Consider the following 19,579-nt stretch of genomic DNA (forward strand, 5'->3'; position numbering starts at 1 on the left):
CACGCCGGTCACGTGACAAACCAACAAGGACAGCATCGATGGCCATTGATCTGCGACTGGCATCAATCCGATCAGAACGTCGCTTGATGGGATCAACGTCACAAGAGTGCACACTTGTTATATAAATAATCAGCTTCACCGATTCACATGAAATTGGGTGGGCGTCTATCATAACAGGACGCACGAAAAAGTCACGAGGACCCGTGCCCGAAATTGAACAGGAAGTCAGACATTTTGCTTTGAAGCGGCCATTTTGGGGGTGAATTTCATGAAAGAAATCATAAGAAATAAGTCCCTGACAGCAGTTTCACTGATTGACGTGAAATTGGTCTGACATATCGATCATTACGTAACACAAGAAAAACTCTCAAGGACCTATGACAGAAATCGAACGAAACATCACCGAAAAGTCGTGCCCCGATCAAGCAAGTCCTCGCAGATGGGCGACGCCAAGCTTTTTTGCCACATTATGTTGGCCGAGCAAGGTCAAAGTTCAATGATCCTTTCGACATATTCACCGTGAAAAAGGCAGCGTGAGGGCCTCTTCATTGCTGCCTGCAAATTTATTTATTATGGTTTACGAAAAATAACAACAACAAAAAAAACGATAGTAAAGGCCATTATTTTTTGGATCGATTACGATGTCAAATTCGAGTTATTGACTCGCATTCATGAACAGAAAAATATGTTTTTAGCGACAGAATGCTCTACTAGATTCATTTCTGACTTTTCACATTGGAGGTATGAAAGATGAATTCATTCCTGTTCAAAACGCTGAAACGCGAAAAGCTCGCTGGGAATTGAAAGTCCGCGTTATAATGTCGGACGGTCCGGTTATCAAGACAAGGTCTCTAATACATTTATGAAGCACCGTATATGCACTAACGAGTGGTATTTTGAATATAAATACAATCGTTTTAGTTCTACAGCTGCACTCGCGAACATATTTGAAGATAATGTACCAATAAAATGAAGCTAACAACAACCAGGATGTCAAGCATGTTATCGACTGTTAGTTAAACGGTGTGTAAATAGCAGCAGTGTGTCAATACGAAATAGCGCATGCTCACGTTTGGACTTTGTTGCTTAGCTAGTGACACGGGCCACTTGGACTGAATAGGAGAGGAGGAGGCCTTCCGCCAGCTACACCAGACGATCAAAATATGAGAAACAGTTCTCAATGAAATGACAATTTCAAAAGTCGCAGTGCTCGTCAGCAGGGACGCGCTTTGAACTACGGAATTGGCACAGAAAACAACAACAATAAAAATCGATTCAAAAATGCATTCTGACAAATCAACTTGACTTAATTGCCCAGTCCGAGAGTCACCTAATGAAGTGGCCAAAGATTACATGGTCAATAATGGTAGAGAATTCAGCATTGGGTTATGGTACCGTTTGTATTGCCATAACAACCACTCGTATTGTAAATGATTGATGAAGGACACAAAAGACATTCATTAATAGCCCTTGTGCCCCCCCAAACATTTGTGAGCCCGATTGATGACTCAAGAAATTGATTCACGACCCAATCAAAATTGACTTGAAAGCTTTAGCTTGCACATGATGAGGAAAAATGTCCATTTCATCACACTTTTTAAATACATTTTTTTTTTTTAAGAGATTACGATAAAGATCAAGATTATTGTAATTTTTTATCTTCAAAAAAGATACACAATTAGAAATATTTAAAAATCTTACATTTATGGAAGTAATTGGACTTGATTACTGATCAATGAAATGAATTGATGAACCAATCAAAATTTACTTGGGAGTCACTTTGGGCCCTGACCCACAGTGTGAAAAACCCTGGTCTAGCTTGCATGCGGTGAGGAAAAATGCCCATTTCACATATTTTGTAATGTAAAAAAATACAGTTTTTGTATTTGATTGTTCAAAAATGGTTTAGTTTTAGTCTAGAAAAAAATAAAATAAAATTCCTTTTAGGAATGTTGTAATTCTCGGAATCTTTGAAATAGTTACAGGGATGTTTTGGATGAGCTATTTTATTTTTTTGTCTTTGTTGTATGTCGACTTTGGGGGGTGGGAAATGAGCAATTCTGGAAAAAGTACATTTTAAAGGTGGAAAATAAGGCCTCACCTGTCCTGAATTTTTGGAATCGTTGGAATTTTGAATGATTTGAATTGTGTATGAATTGTGGAAGTATTTGAAAGACGTAAAAGAGGAGCTAAAAGGTTTGAATCATCTGACCTTTGGGGAAGGAGTTTGGCTGGACCACGAAGAGAAAAGCGTGGACCATGTGGAAGAGTATCCCCATCGCCCCGGGCTCGTAGTAGGCGTGCGTGTCGTACACCGCCGCCGGGACGAAGCCAAAATCCAGCGGCTCCACCGGCGGTGCCGAGCGCTGCCGGTGGGGGTCCGCACTCGAGTCACCCTGCTTCGGCTGCTGATAATGGCCGCTCGCGGAACCCCACCGGCACAGCAGCAACACGAGCCACCGTGTCCACAACATGGCTCCGGGAGGGGGTATATAAAAAAAAAAAAAAAAAAAAAAAAAAAAGACAACAAAAAGACAACAAAACAAATGACTCCGGGAGTTAAGACGACCTGGAGTCCGAAGAAGACAAGACCGCTCCACGCTCCGGACGACCTCACACGGTCACACCTGACCGGCGTACAACCGAGCAAACGAGTGGTAACTTTTTCCACACTGTCGTTAGCTGCAGTCTGCTCCGTCCGGACCCGCGACGCGCATCTTCTCCCGGGTAGCTCGCTTCTTGGGCGGGGTGGAGTGAACAGAAGAGGACGTCGGGCGCACCGGCCGCCTGCTGAGCTCTAAATCCCGCTGGACAGAGGCGAGAGACCGTCTTCAAATGATGCAATACGAATACGGCTAAGTAAAAATGGAACTAAAACAAACCTGTAGAACATGCACTTTACTGTCTGTCAAAAGCCTGTGGTACATTATATTCATGGCGACTAGTCAAAAAAAGAAAAAGAAAAACGATATAAAGTTTGGGACCTTTCGGGACATTAGTAGACGGTGCCTTGAGTTACACGCACCTGCCCCATTATCTTTTTAACATAGGGGTACACCTGAATGATCTAATTCAGATACAACAGCTGTAATAAATTAAGTATTTGTATAAAATTCGTACGGATAATATATATATATATATATTTAGTGTACACGTTAATGATTATATAAGAAACATATCCATACATACACACACACACACACATACACTCGGGTTCAAGCCTCGCCTGTGTGGAGTTTTCTCCGGATACTCCAGGTTGCTCCCACATCCCTAAAACATGCATGGTAGGTTAATTGAAGACCCGAAATTGCCCGTATGTGTGAATGAGTACGAATGGTTATTTGCTTTTATGTGCCCTTCGATTGGCTGGCGACTTGTTTAGGGTGTACCCCGCTGGATAGGGTCCACAACGCCCGCTACCCCGGTGATGAGAAGCGGTACAGAAAATGGATGGGATGGATGGATGTTATTAATATTCCAAATCAATTAAATGTTGAAAATCTCCTTTCTTGAAATGTGTGCAGACCCATAATTATGTCATGTTTTAAAAGAAATAACTACTACTGTGCTGTATCAAATTGAGAGTTGTTGTTTTTTTTTTAAGCAATTTGTTTTACCACACCAACATTATTATAAACAGTGTAATGCAGAGCGGTTGTACACCGCTTTACCTAAAATACAACCACAATACTAAACACATTACTACACATTCTACTACTCTGACTGGCTCGATTGAACCGAAACACTAATCTCTTTGTCAAGTCATCACATGTATTGAGAAGTAACAACACCAGAATGCCTTACAAAACCTTTTATTATTATTCTGCGAAAATTACATCTCTCTCTCTCACACTCACACACACACACACTGACTGAACAAGAAGCAAATCAGGAAGCCATCAGTAACATTGTTCAGTTAAACAATCAAAGAGGCAGCAAGTCCAAGATGAGATAGTTGCATCGAGGTCCGGTGGACATCAAAAGTCGACACGTCCCTGTTCTACAGCCATGATTTTTTTTTAATACTGTTACAAAAAACGAGACCAAGATAAACCATTTGAATGATTTGAATCTTTTTACACCATGGATGCGACCTATAATCTGTACAACACAATTGAAAAAAAGAAATATGTATATTTTAAGGGAAAAAATTAGAAACTTAAAACAAAAGCCTCTAAGAATATCAACTTGATTTGTTAATCAGAGGCACTTTAAACAGTGGCAGGTGTGTGCTGACTCCCATTGAACATGTTTGAATGTGACTGGATTATTCCGAACACAGCCACATCACCAGTTAGAAGATGGTGGTGTGAACTGTACACTTGTGCAACCACATGCGCTCATCTTATTTTTACTTCCTCTCACCTTTGATTTGTGTTGTTGTGCAAGCTATAGGTCACATTAATGATGGGAAAGGTTTTGATATTATTGATCTTAGTCTTATTTTTTCATATCTCAAAAACCTGGCATTTGAACAGGGGTGTGTCGACTTTTTATACCCACTGTATATAACGTGAGACAAGCGTGGGTGAGCGTGCTATTCAAAAATGTCACTTGGAATTCAATTCAAATGGAACCCAATTGGAATTGAACTATGGATGATAGTGGCCTTCATATGCGTTCTCATGCTATTACATCTAAGTCAGTACAAAACAATGCAAGGGTGACTGACATCCCATCCTGCCTGTCAGTGTCAGCAAACTTGTGGAAAAACATTGAAAACCTGACATGTATCACATTGCCAAAGAATAGTTCATGTAAAATGGGAGTTGAAATCTACCATGGTACATAATCACGTCTATGCAAAACACCCAAAACTTATTTCAGTTATTTTACCTGTAAAACGTCGTTCTGAGATTATTGAGGGAAAAAAAAGTTCAAACAGATGTTCATGCACGCAGAGCAAAACGAGACTGAATTTGGTCCTTTGAGCATTTCAAAACATAATTGTAGAGCAGTCTTAATCAAAGTCACGCCGCCGCTATACTGTCAAAAGAAACAAAATCTTTTGATCTGTATTCAAAGCAGGGTTGGGCAATCTGTGGCCTGCGGACCATATATGGCCCTAAAAACCTCGGAGGAACCTGTATAAAAATGCCCACAAATGCTTACAAAAGATATCACATTTGATCGCATCCCATTTGTCCATAATTTACGATGGCCCCTTGGAGGACTTTAAAATAACGTCCCTTGATAGGAAAAATGCTTCCGCGTGCCTGGTGTTAGGTGTCAAAGGACAAATATGGAAAAGTGACTTTTTTTCCTCCACCAGCATGAGCCACACACAAGGATTCGCTCCACAAATTTGGTGTCATTTGGCATTTTGGTGATGAAGTGCTGCCTTTGCCAGGGGAGAATACGCTTGTCAAAGTGGTGGGTGGTATTTGTCTTCAGTGCCAATTGCCCAAGTGTGATTTGGCAGCTCCCACCACTTCAATGTAATATCATTTTATGAGGCTCGTTTTTTAGTTCGCACACTGTGACTGTGATAGTAGCAACCTTGGCTTCGTCCTCTGTCTTCATGGGAACGAAAGTTGTACTCTGCGTTGGTTCCGTAGTAAAAGAGTGCAAGGTGAACAGTGGCTTGTTTGTAGGACAGAACCAGCCCCCCAAAAAGCGAGTGGATTAGGAGTTAGGTGTGCACAATTCTTTATCCTCTGTGTATTCTGACCAAATTACTCCGCTGCTCTTCTCTCCCTACACGAACGACTGCACCTCGACGCACCCAGCGGTCAAACTCCCGAAGTTTGCAGACACTACAGTCATCAGCCTCATCATAGACAGTGACGAGTCTGCATATCGACAGGTAGCGGAGCGGCTGAAGCTGTTGTGCGGCCATCGCGACCTGGAGCTGAACACGCTCGAGACTGTAGAGGTGATTGTTGACTTCAGGAAACATCCTTCACGGTGTCCAACTGCCCTGTGTCAAGCATTGAGACCTTCAAGTTCCTGGGAATTACAGTCTCTCAGGACCTGAAGTGGGAGCCCAACATCAACTCCATTCTCAAAAAGGCCCACCCGAGAATGCACTTACTGCGGCTTCTGAGGAAGCACGGCCTGCCACGGGAGCTGTTGAGGCGGTTCTACACAGCTGTCATCGAATCAGTCCTGTGTTCAACCATCACAGTCTAGTTTGGTGCTGCCACACCAACTAAGACAAGAGCATGCAAAATCCTCTTGGACCCTCCACATCCTGGTCACCACCTCTTCCAGATCCTTCCCTCAGGTAGCCACTATCGAGCAACGCAAACTAAAACAGACATTCCAACAGCTCCCATTGTAACATGCTGCCAATTTTGTCTTGAGATTGTTGTCACATCTCTGTCGGGCCAATTATACATTACCCGTGCACTCACTGTAGTCGTCTTGGCACTCTACACTGTTTGCACATCTGTTGTTGACCAATACTGGCCACTCTTGTGTTTGAGAAGTATCTGCACCATTTGCACAATTGACACAAATTATCACACTACGAGTCACTTTAAACTGCTTCAATTTCTTGAAGTCTCTGCACCATTTCCACAATGGTCACCGTACCAGATTATTGCTCTATTAGTCATTCCAAATTGCTAGAGGACTGCATCATTTGTAGAATTGTCCAAAAAAAAAGATAAAACAAATTGTGGTTCTTAGCGTATTTTTGTTTTCTTTCTATAAGACCTTTAAGATGCCACTTGATGGCGCCAAAGCCCAGCCAATAGGAAAGCAGTAATTGGTGTCAAGGAAGTATGTTGATGTGAAACAGCTCAAGTGTTTAAAGGGACAGTAAACCCGCAAAGCCAAAACTTCCTGTTATATTGTAAATGTGCATATCTTCTTTATCTGATACGGTTTACTTCAATCTATGAATTATTTATTATATGCCATTTTTACATCATTAAATGTGCAAAAGGCATGAGAATGTGATGCGTGTCTGCCCTCCTTCCAGCGAAAGGGAGGAAGTGACATCACAGTTAACGTAGCGACTAGCTCGTTGCCTTACATTTGAGCAAGTGGAGTTTGTTAAAAATGGATAGGTAGGAAGTACAACTGTGTCAGGTGTGTTGATTATTTGCATTTTTTCGCTATTCACTGCAGGGCTCGGTCACTATCCCCCGCCAATAAGTGAGGATTACTGTATCCTTATACACAAAAACGATAGTACCTCCGAAGACAGAACAATTGCCTGCTTTTCCAGGCCGTGTGAAACGGGCTAATGATTCAGAAACATGTTACACAAAACAACAACAGAACGCCATCAAGATTCCAGCTTGTTACTGCGAGTCTGCCACTGCAGATAAAAACATCACATTTTCACTTAGAGTAAAAAAAAAAAAAATACAATAAAATAAAATAAATGTGTTCCTTCTTAAAGCAACTGCCGAATGTGGATTGTGCTTTTGAGAGAAAAAAACCACACAGTTCAGTTGTAACCAATACAGCAAGAGTTTCACATCTCCCATTTCTGTGACTTCTGTCTCCACGCCATCCTGGGCAGGGGTCCGGCGAGTCCCAGTGAACTCCTTGTGCCGGCATGTAGTAACAGCTTAAAGCCTCTGCTGGTTTGTGTCAGTAATAAATTAATAAATACTCATCGGTCGCCGCCACCGTTGTGGTGTTCAGTCGATGCGGTTGCCACAGATAGTGAAGCGGTCAATCTCCAGCAGGTCTTTCTTGGGGGTCCGGCGCACCAACACCTCTTCGTCTAGGCCTGTGTCCGTGTTGATGATCTTAATAACGTCATCCTCCTCGTCGGGCGTGGTGAGGAAGGTGTCCGAGTCGGTCTTGGGCAGCGCGTCGGCGGGGAGGGCGGCGCTCTCGGCCACGTAGGCGGGCTGCGGGCTGATTGACGCCAAGGGTATTCCGGGTTTGTCCGTCGTCGGTTCTGTAGGAAGAAATCATTGTTGGATTTAGGAACAATGACTGCGTCTACTATATCAGTGATTGTCAAATGAGATGACTGAATGAATACTGTCCCGACCCTGCCGTTGTGTTGAGTAGATTCTATTTAGGAGTTCTGTCATTTTTAACTGTCTGTGAGGCCATGAGGGTAACTGAGTGTGATTTGTGATTGGATGAGGGTGTCGAGGGGCGGGGAAAGACGAAGCAGAGAGTCCAGGGCTTGAAGTGGAATTTTAGGGCACTTTCACCCAAAAATGTTTGCGTGCCCTGTTTGGTCATGTCACGGTATTGAAGGTGCAGGCAGAATTGTTCTCTTTTTCTTGCTCGCCTGTCCATGTCAGTAGGCTTCTGTAGTTTCTGTGCGTTTCCCCATAGACATCTTCACATCATATGCAGTATTACCGTGCACTTCTATCCCCGTCCATCCAATGTTTACATTCCTATGCAGTACCTCCCAAATGCTATTATTGCTGCCCACGATAACAAGTGACACTGAGGAATTGTCTGTTCAATAATTTAACAGAATTTATTGTCATTGTTTTAAAGTTATAATATTAGAAATTGCTGCTATTCTAACATTAAACATTACTGCCTACGAACAGTGATTTATTTGCTTGAGTCCAAAAATTTAAGTCAAGTCAGAAAGACTTTCGACTCAAGAGTAAACCACTAAAGAGTGATACAATATTGTTACAATATGCTTTTTTTGTTGTTGTTTTGTTTGGGGGGGGGGCCTGTTCAGCTGTTAGGTCAAGCAGAATGGAGGATCTGTATCCCTTTTATGCCAGAACAGTTTTACTGTGTCACAGTGGAGTTTTTAAGCTGCCGGTGTGGTTTCTTAGCAATATAATGGATACTTATTGAGAATCAGAGTCGATCAGTCGAACAGAACAACGTTTCGAGAGGGGAGTGAGCAAAGAAGACAAAAGACAAGGCACTAACAGTGAACAAGATGAGAAAAGTAAATCCTTATACGTTGAGAAGAATGACACACAAGATATGAGTATTGTATGGGGCAGTAGTGCTACACCCGCTGAGGGAAGGGCAGGACAAGATAGGAGAAGAAGCATGCAGGACCAGGGTCGTACAACTGAAGTGTGGTGGGAGTGGGTATGTAAATTATAAACGTCTATAGGACCAGAGTGTGAGTGAGGGGATACCCAAGCAATTCGCATATTCTTGAGTTATTTGTCACAATAGGTAAGGGGCCCCACACCCAGCGAAAAAGTCCCAGGTGTGTGCGCCTGTGGACACATGCAAGTGAACTCACACTGTTTTGCATGCACAACGACTGACACAAGTGTCCTGTAATTGGTGGTGGCCGAGGACCCCGCCCGATCAACCGAGAGGTGGGATCGGGCCCGGGAGTCCACCGAGAGCAGCCCGGCGGACAGGACACGTCCCACACCGAGGGTCCCGGGGCGTTCCGCCGGCCCCGCCGCGAGCGGCCACACAGAGGAGGTCGCAGTACCTATATTTAAGTACCAAATATATGGCCTACTAAACGCCATTGGTGCATTACGCTACCTTGCTGTGCCGCGGCAGTGTGAGGTGGCTTGGCACGGTGAGCCCGGGAGTTGATGCGGCTGGAGACGGCCGAGGGCGGCGGGTCGAAGAGTTTCTCCTCCATATTTGCGTCCTTTACGAATGCGCACGATGTGCCCAGCAGGATGATGCTGTTGAGCACCTTCAGAGTGATCAGCCTGCTCACGAACAAAAGACATGCGAGTGAACGTGCCGTTCTTTGAATTTCAAAACAAAAAACGAGCACTAAGGTGGACATTTACCCAAAATAGAAGAGCAGCACACACATAAAGGAGAGCGAGCCCTGGATCTTAACTGAGCTGCTCACCACACGGATTAGCTGGGTGGAGAAAGGCAGGCATTCAAACATACACTATACATGACAAGTAATACAACACTTGTACGTGTCAGGCAACCGACCAGCAGTGCTAGAGGAAGAGGAATGAAACCCATTCTTCTGGATACGGAGTCACTGTAGTCTGTATAAGCCTACACGCACACACACAAATCGCGTTATCAACCAACAAACGGCGTTCTGTACACTTCTTTAATCATGTGTATCCACCAGCCACACCATTAGGTACACCTTTACAATCAAATTTGATAGAAATAGCTGGATATCTTTGGCTTGAATCTATCAGAGAGGTTTTCATTTTTCAATACAGTGGTACCTTAATTTACAAGTAATTGTACTGGCTCTCATTAGCAAGCGCACCGAATGAATTGGCCCGCGAGACATCTTCACTCCTTCCTTTTTCCTCGTATTTAGTCCGTAGTTGGCATCCATGTGGACGGCAAAGTAAGAATTTCATTGCACGGGGGCAAGATCTTTCCCTACTGTTTATATGATAAGAAACACTTTGAATCTTGAATCATGAAGAATATTTACTAGTTAAAACACACACACACAAAACACACAAAACAACATGTGGCGCTATCTCACGTTTTTCTGTCGACTGCTGACCAGGTCGAAGGCGAGACTGGCTCGGTACTCCCCGTAAACCTGTGACGCAAAAATAAGAAAGACAACATATCACAATAGTGCTCCCCCCCCCCCAAGTTTAAAATGGCATGTGACATAATGAGAACATCATATAAAGTAATAATACAGTTGTGCCTTGAGATATGAGTGGAATTCATTCCCGAAATACTCAAAACACTTGTATCGCAAATCATCTTTTCGCAATTAAATTAAGGGAAATGCCATTAATTAACTTGACTTGTTGTAATGCGTATTTTAATTAAGAAAACTAGCACTTCATAAAAACATAAAGTAATGACAATTAAATAAAAATAACCAGTTTTTGTCACACTGCTCCTTCTGGTGTGCCCGCCTTGGCCATCTAAGACAGACAGACAGATGGATGTACTGTTCATTGAGTCGTTATTATGAATCACACTTGAGTTCTAGGCAGGCCTTACCTCTTCGCAGCAGCCAATCACATTGCAGCAGGGCGTGTCTTGCCTAGAACTCAGTGGGATTTCATAACATCTCAAATCCTCTCTCGATGGATGTAGAGTATCCCATAAGTGTAGCTTTACATACGATTGACTGGCGACCAGTCCAGGGTGCGCCTAAAGTCAGTCGGGATAGGCTGCAGTTCACCCGTGACCTGAAGCGCTATCGAAAACGGATGGCTGGATAATACCTTATCGCATCGGAGTAGCTACACGATTGACCGAGGACACATGCTAAATCGAAAATGCCATGTATGACTCATATTGTATTTGTAACTTTTTTTTTTTTTCTGTCAAGGATGATGGTTTGAACTTCATTTTTGGTCAAACTCCAAATTGTGCCATTTTTGGGGTTACACTGTGGAATTACCTTTTGGTCCTCAACTAAAAACCTTCTTCATAGCTGGCCCAAGTGAGAACGTATTCATTGTGAGAGAGTGACTACAGGTTTTATAGTCGGCGAGATTTTACTGATTAGCTTTGACAGCGTTTGAAAGGGGCTAATCTCTTCCTGAGTCACTGGGTCCCATTGCATAACTGTGCTGCGACCCATCAAAGATGCAGAAAGAGTGAAAGGAGAGGCCGCTATCGGCACTTCTCCCGCCCTGTTGTGTTGAAAGCAATTGTCTGACAACTATTTCACATGGCACCACAGACACTAATGATGATACGATGACAACATCTAATTATCTGATTTTGTGTCACAAAATCGGAACTCGGTTGGGTTCCATGTGAAAGGCAAACGTGTATATCGAAGTCGGAGAGGGACTCACATCGGCGCTGATGTCGTTGAATTTGGTGATGAAGGCGTGCTTGACCACGTCCACCGCCACCTCGGAGGCAATCACCATGGCCACGTCGGGTAACAGCACCCACAGGTGGTCTGAGAAAAAAAACAGCAGCACAGGTGTGAACCATAAAAGTCACAAAAGTATTGTCATTTTTAAGGACAAATAAGACCTAATTTCAAGGATATCTGGACATCCTGTAAAAGGCAAAATCGGGTCTTGTCCAACCGCTGATTAAGATGTGTGTTGCGATATTTGTGTCCATAAAGTGTATGTTCCTGTGATGTTTTTAGGATAGAAAGGACAGAAAACCATTTGACTTCATGACACTTTTACCAATTTAAGGCATTCAATTCAACGGATTAAGGGTACAATTTTCCATGAGATGTATTTGTGCATGTGGTTACCAGGGTTCCAGGAGAACTGCTCCATGTTCCTCAGACAGACGATGAGCAGGAGGATGTAGTTGGTGAACCTCTCTTTGATGTCTATGGGCAACAAACAAAACAAACAAAATGAATCCTGGATTAACCTACTTTGTGCACAGTGCGTCGGTGCACAACTCCTCAAATTGATGTTTAAGTTCAATCATTGTGTGCATGGATCCACTTACCGCTGTTTGACATCTGGAAAAGGTTATTCTTCTCAAACTTCTTAAACACGCTTCCTTTGATTTCCACAAACTGTAAGCAGACAAAAATGGATGAACATTTACTTTACAATCACGAGCCACAACATGGGGTGCACAATCTAATGAGATAAAAAAGTCTGCCTTTACAAAGATATTAATGCTCACTTTTGCCTCAGTCGTCGACCACCCAAAACAAAACAAAAAATCCTCTCAAAAAACTAGACGTTAGCATAATTAATATAAAGTAGCATCTTAATTTAGGAATGACCCGATTTAACGAGTATTTCGAGATACGAGCCATCGCTTGGCCAATTTTTATGTCTTGAGTTGTGAGAAAAAATGTGAGTTAAAAGTGCTAAATGGTAGGTAGCACTGGACCGTCACAATAAGCATCCGTTGTTTTGTATTACACAATGTAACATTTCGGATTTGCGTTGTGGTGTGAAAAAGACAAAAGAGGCAGAAAAGAGAAATATACATGCACACACATTGCAGGGATTCCTCCAAATTGCCCGCTGTTTATTTGAAGCCTGCTTGTACAGCACCTATTTTTTCAATGATGAACCCAAAAAAAAGGAGACCACTCGTTACGGGCCGAGTTGACGGACTAAAGAAAACAGGAACTAGGGTGAGGAGTTTGCAACCAAAACAAAGGCGCTGCCCGATGTCGCTTCGGCCGTGTCATGTCCACATGGAAACGGAGCAGATCTACTGCATTGCTTTTTGGTTTTTTAAAAAGAGAATAAGTGCATGTGATGTAGACACCCATCCATCCATTTTCAACACCACTTATCCTGGTTAGGGTTGCGGGGCGCTGGAGCCTCTCCCAGCCGACTTCGGCGAAAGGCGGACGACACCCCGAACTGGTCGCCAGTCAGTCGCAGGGCGCATATAAACACGGGCAACCATCCGCACTCACATTCACACCGTCACTTAGTGGGAACTGAACCAACGCTGCCCGCACCAAAGTCAGGTAAGTGTACGACTACACCATCAGTCCCATGATGGAGACATATATTAGAAGTTTGAACACAAACAGTGCCGGAACACATGTAGACAGAAGATAACATTACTCACAGGCATATATTCTTAATCCTCTGGGTAAAATGACTAATATTACAGCAGTTTAAGAGCTGTTGTGACATGCCTTCTTCGTGTATTTATTATGCAGTATTTGCAGAAATATGCTATCTTAACAACATTGGTTAGCATCTATAAATGTCCACCCTTCAACGTGCCTCCACAATGTTGGACAAACGTGATCTGCTGATGGCTTTTGACCTGTCTCCATAGGTGGATTTCTCTGATTTAAACTGACTTTAGTTTCATCCGATTCTAAACAACATTGCGTACTGTATTGCACACAATCAAATGCCACAGTCTCTTAATTAAAGCTGAAAGTGTACATTGTTTCAGTTCAAATCCATAACGGGGGTTACAAGGGGGGAGCGGGGGGATCATCAACGTCAACTGGTAAGTGGTACTACTCACGTTGTTGGACATCATGATGGTGAGGAGTGACTTGTTGTGCGAGTTGAAGGCGACGTTGAGTGTGGTGGCCTGGACCATGATGAGGATGGCGTGGAGAACTTCAATCAAGCACGTTGAGGAGGAAATAAAGCGGTACACTATTGGAGAAAGTAATGGACCTCAATTATAGACATGTATAATAAATAAATCCTATCAAATTTAGTTTTTATATTGAATATGATCGTGATTGTGAACACTGTGAGGTGTTTGTGGATCAGAAGCATCTTTATTAATCAGTTTATTTGAAAGGGGACAATGCAATTTCATAAAACACATGAAGTACACATGGTTAAAAAAGCCAGAATTAGCCAGAAGGCTAGTTTTGATTTGCCGAGTATGTCAAAAACACACAAGGGATATGTCTCCGGTAGTCTGAGCCGCTACACTACAAGAACAGACAGCCACTGTGACCAAATTTAATTAATAATTAATAAAAACACACTGAGCAATGAAAGGTTACCAGTAATGTGCTAATGCTGATACAATAACAATTGTAAATAATAACAATAATAATAATATTCTGTCCAGGAGACAGTCTACCTATACAGTCAGGTAGACATATAGCAAAGGATACAGACGTAGAGCACAGCCATGAGGAAGTGGGGGATGACGCCGATGTGCGCCCGCTTCTTCTCCTTTGGCTCCGTGGCCGTCCAGTACAGCGCGTCCAGGATGTCCTGGCCGAATGACGAGAAGAGGCGGTCGGCCACCTGTCAAAAAACGGAGACTATGAGAGGAGGCTACCTGCCACCTATATCATCATCATCATCATCATCTTCTTCTTCATCAGCCTTCTGAGAGTACCTCCAGCATGTTGTAGATGATGTACAGCTTGATGACAGACTGGCCTCGAATGAGGTGGTACATCATGGCGTAATCTACGTAGCTTATCATGGAGTAGCACAGGACCATGATGAAGCCTTTCAGGACATCGCACACCTGGGCCGGCTGCAAGAGGCGCCCACCACTAATAGAACAAGATTATTGACTGCCCTCTAGAGGCAATTCACAATAATGCACTGCATGTGATAGTGTGGCGAGAGGCACACTTAAAGGGACATTGTGTAACATTTTCAGTTGTTTACTGGCCAATATTGATGTCTCTACGTTTATATATGTGTTATCAGTAGTTTATTATGCCCGCTTCTGATAATCTGATCCATTCTTGGAAGCGAAGAATTTTAGATTTATTTATATATAAGAGTGGTGGCCCAGTAAGGGATCCCCATGACAATCTGCCATCTTGAAACTGAAGTTGCCAGCTTTCTCCTCAACAAGTCAACACTGCCTAAATTAGCCTAAAGCTAACTTTTTTCATTCAGTTTTGCTAGACCGTGTTGTTGTTCATTGAAGTTTTTTTTTTATATACGTTGGATAAATCCATTCTCATTTTTTTGTATTTGTTTTCTCTATCATTAATTTAATTATCATGAATTGAACTATTATTGAATAAAATAAAAATATATATTGGTTAATGTATTTCTTATTTCACTAATATTTAGTATCTTACATTTGCAATAAATCAATTAACAAATTACGAGATAAATGAAGCGGAAAGGTGGACGACTGGTTAGAGCATCTGCCTCACAGTTCTGAGGTCTGGGGTTCAATCCCCGGCCCCGCCTGTGTGGAGTTTGCATGTTCTCCCCGTGCCTGCGTGGCTTTTCTCCAGGTTTCCTCCCACATCCCGAAAACATGCATGGTAGGTTAATTTAAGAATCTAAATTGCCCTTAGGTGAGAATGTGAGTGGGAATGGTTGTTTGTTTCTATGTGCCCTGCGATTGGCTGGCCACCAGTTCAGGGTGTACCCCGCCACCTGCCCAATGATAGCTGAGATTGGCTGCAGCACTCCCGCGACCCTAGTGCGGATAAGCGGCTCAGAAAATGGATGGCTGAATTGAAATGATACAAATGCAATAGACAAACGCAAATTAGTTTATATCAATAATAAAATAATACTTGAACCGACTAACTCACTGCAGGGTGTGTAGACGACCAGCTGAGCTAAACGCTGGCTACTTGTTGAAATCAGTCTAAAAAAGCGAGTGCAACACAAGCCCCCCCCCCCCCCCCCCCCCCCCCCCACACATATTCAAAACAGTAAACTCAAGGATCAAGTTGAGTTGTTTTGTTTTCTTACCCAAGACCACAACATGGCAGTGTGAGAAGCTGCAAGAGGGCCAGCAGTACTCTGAGGGGCAACAGCGTGAAGACATAGAGGAAGGCATCCAGGCAGAGGAAGAAGCCAAATGTCATCAACTAAACAAAAAAAGACAAAAGGGAGCTGACAATCATAAATGTCGAACTAACCCAACGGTCCAGCGCCATACCACTGAGGCTGGCTCGCACGAGGTGGGTACCTGCCGCCCAGCACTGGTACATCCAATAGCAGAGATGTTAGCAGAGTGAATTCAGAGTGACAACAGCAAGAGATTTTGGCGTAGTTCTTCAGCATGGAGGAGACATTTTTATTGTTTATTTAGTATTTGTATTTGTGGCTGAACAACCCTGACACACTGCTAATGAGCCTGAAGTACACCCCGAAGGGGTCTTCATGGGGCTGTAATTAACGGACAAGCCTAAACTCCACCAGATCCTGCCGTGCTATGAGAATCAGATGTAAGCATTCCCTTTTTTTAGTTGCTGCTTATTTCCTCATCATAAGCAAAGTGACAGCGACAAATGTACATTGCCGAATTGCTGCCTACTTTACATCCAAACCAGCGGAAAAAGGCACCAGGCTACTTGCTGTCGCTTGGAAACCAGCGCCCTTGCGCCATGACACCATCATCCTTGTGCTGCGCTCTACACAGCAGTGAGCACTGTGCAAAGCAAGTGCAGCGTGTAAGTGCCTTAAAACTGCTCAATATTTACAATCCCAAATCCCTCCTTGTGTGGTCAACACCGAGTTGGGACTCTATGATTGCGAAATGAAAATGAACGACAGCCAATCGGGAAGCAACCTGAAGCATGCGCTGTTATCAGACACGAATAAAGGATGATTAAAAGTCAGCTATTGCACCTGACATGGCTCAAACACCTTTAAAATGAGTTTTGAGGAAGATGATTTAACAATTGTTTCCCTTTGTGAAGCATTAAAGGCTTTTTGTCTCGTTGATGGTACGCTGTGTGCTTAGACAGTGATGTGAAAAGCAGTCATTTTGGAGATGCAAGGATTCCACCCAACAGCGATGATATGAGCAAACGAATATGTGCAATAGCACCTTACACAAACTGTATGAAACCATTAATCTCATCAAAAATCACACACTAAAAATGGACGATTTAGCGGGGATGCGAAAGATGACTCGCGATGTAACCGGGATTAACTACAACCCCAATTCCAATGAAGTTTGGATGTTGTGTTAAACATAAAGAAAAACAGAATACAATGATTTGCAAATCATGTTCAACCCGCAGGTGAACGGGCTAATCGGGAACAGGTGGGTGCCATGATTGGGTAGAAAAGGAGCTTCCCTGAATTGCTCAGTCATTCATAAGCAACGATGGGGCGAGGTTCACCGCTTTGTGAACTTGCGTGAGAAAATAGTCCAACAGTTTAAGGACAACGTTCCCCAATGTACAATTGCAAGGAATGTAGGGATTTCATCATCTACGGTCCATAATATCATCAAAAGGTTCCGAGAATCTGGAGAAATCACTGCATGGAAGCGGCGAGGCCGAAAACCGACATTGAATGCCCGTGACCTTGGATCCCTCAGGAGGCGGCACTGCATCAAAAATCGACATCGGTGTGTCAAGGATATCACCGCGTGGGCTCAGGAACACTTCAGAAAACCAATGTCAGTCAATACAGTTGGGCGCCACATCCGGAAGTGCAACTTGAAACTCGACTATGCAAAGCAAAAGCCATTTCAACGCCGCCGGCTTCTCGGGGCCCGAGCTCATCTCAGATGGACCGATGCAAAGTGGAAAAGTGTTCTGCGGTCCGACGAGTCCACATTTCAATTGTTTTTGGAAATTGTGGACATGGTGTCCTCAGAGCCAAAGAGGAAACGAACCATCCGGACTGTTACGGACGCAAAGTTCAAAAGCCAGCATCTGTGATGTATGGCTGTTAGTACCAACGCCATGGGTAACTTACACATGTGTGAAGGCACCAATAATGCTGAAAGGTGCATGCAGGTTTGGGATAACATATGCTGCCATCCAAGCAACGTTTTTTTCATGGACGCCCCTGCTTATTTCAGCAAGACAATGTCAAACCACATTCTGCACGTGTTACAACAGCGTGGCTTCGTAGTAAAAGAGTGCGGGTACTAGACTGGACTGCATGTCTCCCATTGAAAATGTGTGGCGCATTATTAAGCGTAAAATACGACAATGGAGACCCCGGACTCTTGAACAGCTGAAACTGTACATCAAGCAAGAATAGGAAATAATTCCACCTACAAAGCTTCAACAATGAGTGTCCTCAGTTCCCAAACGTTTATTGAATGTCGTTAAAAGAAAAGGTGATGTAACACAGTGGTAAACATGTCCCAGCTTTTTGGGAACATGTTGCAGCCATCAAATTCTAAGTTAATGATTATTTTCTAAAAGTAATAAAGTTTGATCAGTTTGAACATTAAATATCTTGTCTTTGTAGTGTATTCAATGAAATATAGGTTGAACATGATTTGCAAATCATTGTATTCTGTTTTGATTTATGTTTAACACAACGTCCCACCTTCACTGGAATTGGGGTTGTACATAGAGAGCTTTTGGCACTTGCTTACCTTCTCCAGCTCCTTGGGGATGCGGAGGCAAGTGTAGACCTTCTCCCTGCCCTCGGCGTACTTGGCCTCGTTGTGCTCCAGGAAGTAGCCCCTGGTGAGCTCAGTGGTTACAAACCTGACCAGGGACAGATCTTCACAGAAACAACAAGCACCATGGAAGCAATTCAATTACAAGAGTTAGTAGTATTTATTTTATTTTATTTTTTTGCACAACGGTCTTGCGAGAACACTGCTAACTACAACTACTACAATAAATAGGGTACTGTGTCCAATATGCCATGTAGTTGACAGTCATGGTCGCCGCATAACACTGTAACTATAACGGACGGGATGCTAACATGACGTTCACATCTCCAAGGGACGTTACCTGCTAAGCCTGTACTACAGTACAGTGCACCCCGGGATAACCACCTCATCGCCCGCGACAATAACAGTCCCTCCGACGGTTTGCTATCGCTGTCAAACTAAGGAGGTATACCGTCTGTATCTCTAGTAGCCGCTAGCCGGACTAGCTGTCCCACCTGACAGGTAGCGTTTTTTCCCCTTCCCGCTGCCATTTTTGTCGCTGAACCGCAGACTATCCGTTCCGCCATTCTTGCCCTTGCCTCTGCCTGTCCTCGACGTCCGCCCGCCACTCTCCCTGTCCTCCTTCTCGGCATCGTCCGCCAGACCCGTTGACTGCGAGTCCGCCATCTTTTCAGCGACACGGAGCGCTGCCTGGGAGAATGACGTCGAACGTCACGTCGCGACGTCATGCGTACGCATTGACGCACTGTGGTAGTGTATGTCAGTACAGTAGCCCATGCATAGCTATCCAACCTTGACGACTTTTACTTTATTTTTGAGTATTTTACATTTTTTGTGTTCATTGATATTGTTGTAGTTCTTTTCAATCACGTATTTTTTTTTTTTTTATGAATTGACGTGTCTACGAATAATAATAATAATAATAATCAGGACGGTGTACTCTTTTGTTTGATTGCAAAAGAAGCTAACCCTAACTATGTTTGTTTTAAAATTTTGAAGA

General features: G+C 43.3%; 2 protein-coding genes and 1 long non-coding RNA gene across 11 annotated transcripts in view; all 3 read right to left on the reverse strand.

Annotated features, from left to right (window-relative positions):
• The window catches only part of prom1b (prominin 1 b), a 28,715-nt gene extending 26,201 nt beyond the window's left edge, over positions 1 to 2,514 (reverse strand). For 4 of the 7 annotated variants that reach the window (XM_061770476.1, XM_061770474.1, XM_061770470.1 and 1 more), the window contains exon 1: positions 2,213 to 2,513. In XM_061770476.1, coding sequence (XP_061626460.1) covers positions 2,213 to 2,474 — 262 coding nt within the window. In that variant the 5' untranslated portion in view covers positions 2,475 to 2,513. Of the gene's footprint in view, positions 1 to 2,212 lie in introns of all 7 variants that reach the window. The other 3 variants (XM_061770473.1, XM_061770472.1, XM_061770471.1) reach the window with 1 other exon arrangement.
• Positions 2,515 to 2,528: 14 nt separating this feature from the next.
• LOC133476716 (uncharacterized) lies at positions 2,529 to 3,088 on the reverse strand. Its single transcript, XR_009788126.1, has 3 exons — positions 3,026 to 3,088; positions 2,883 to 2,941; positions 2,529 to 2,807 (listed from the first exon to the last, which is right to left on the reverse strand). It is a non-coding gene; the product is annotated as an uncharacterized LOC133476716 (long non-coding RNA).
• A 708-nt stretch (positions 3,089 to 3,796) lies between these two features.
• Positions 3,797 to 19,288, reverse strand: tapt1b (transmembrane anterior posterior transformation 1b). 3 transcript variants are annotated; one of them, XM_061770477.1, is made up of 14 exons: positions 19,074 to 19,287; positions 18,553 to 18,683; positions 15,954 to 16,072; positions 14,617 to 14,779; positions 14,387 to 14,522; positions 13,774 to 13,871; positions 12,265 to 12,334; positions 12,059 to 12,139; positions 11,637 to 11,746; positions 10,349 to 10,408; positions 9,826 to 9,894; positions 9,669 to 9,745; positions 9,409 to 9,584; positions 3,797 to 7,864 (listed from the first exon to the last, which is right to left on the reverse strand). In XM_061770477.1, the coding sequence occupies exons 1-14, from the start codon at positions 19,243 to 19,245 to the stop codon at positions 7,599 to 7,601; spliced, it is 1,728 nt and encodes a 575-aa protein (XP_061626461.1). In that variant the 5' UTR covers positions 19,246 to 19,287; the 3' UTR covers positions 3,797 to 7,598. The 3 variants fall into 3 exon arrangements, with proteins under 3 accessions (XP_061626461.1, XP_061626463.1, XP_061626462.1); XM_061770479.1 differs by having other exon boundaries at positions 19,158 to 19,284; XM_061770478.1 differs by lacking the exon at positions 9,826 to 9,894 and having other exon boundaries at positions 19,074 to 19,288.
• Between the last annotated feature and the right edge of the window lie 291 nt (positions 19,289 to 19,579).

The sequence above is a fragment of the Phyllopteryx taeniolatus genome, chromosome 4 (genome assembly GCF_024500385.1).
Source record: "Phyllopteryx taeniolatus isolate TA_2022b chromosome 4, UOR_Ptae_1.2, whole genome shotgun sequence".
Taxonomy (NCBI): domain Eukaryota; kingdom Metazoa; phylum Chordata; class Actinopteri; order Syngnathiformes; family Syngnathidae; genus Phyllopteryx; species Phyllopteryx taeniolatus.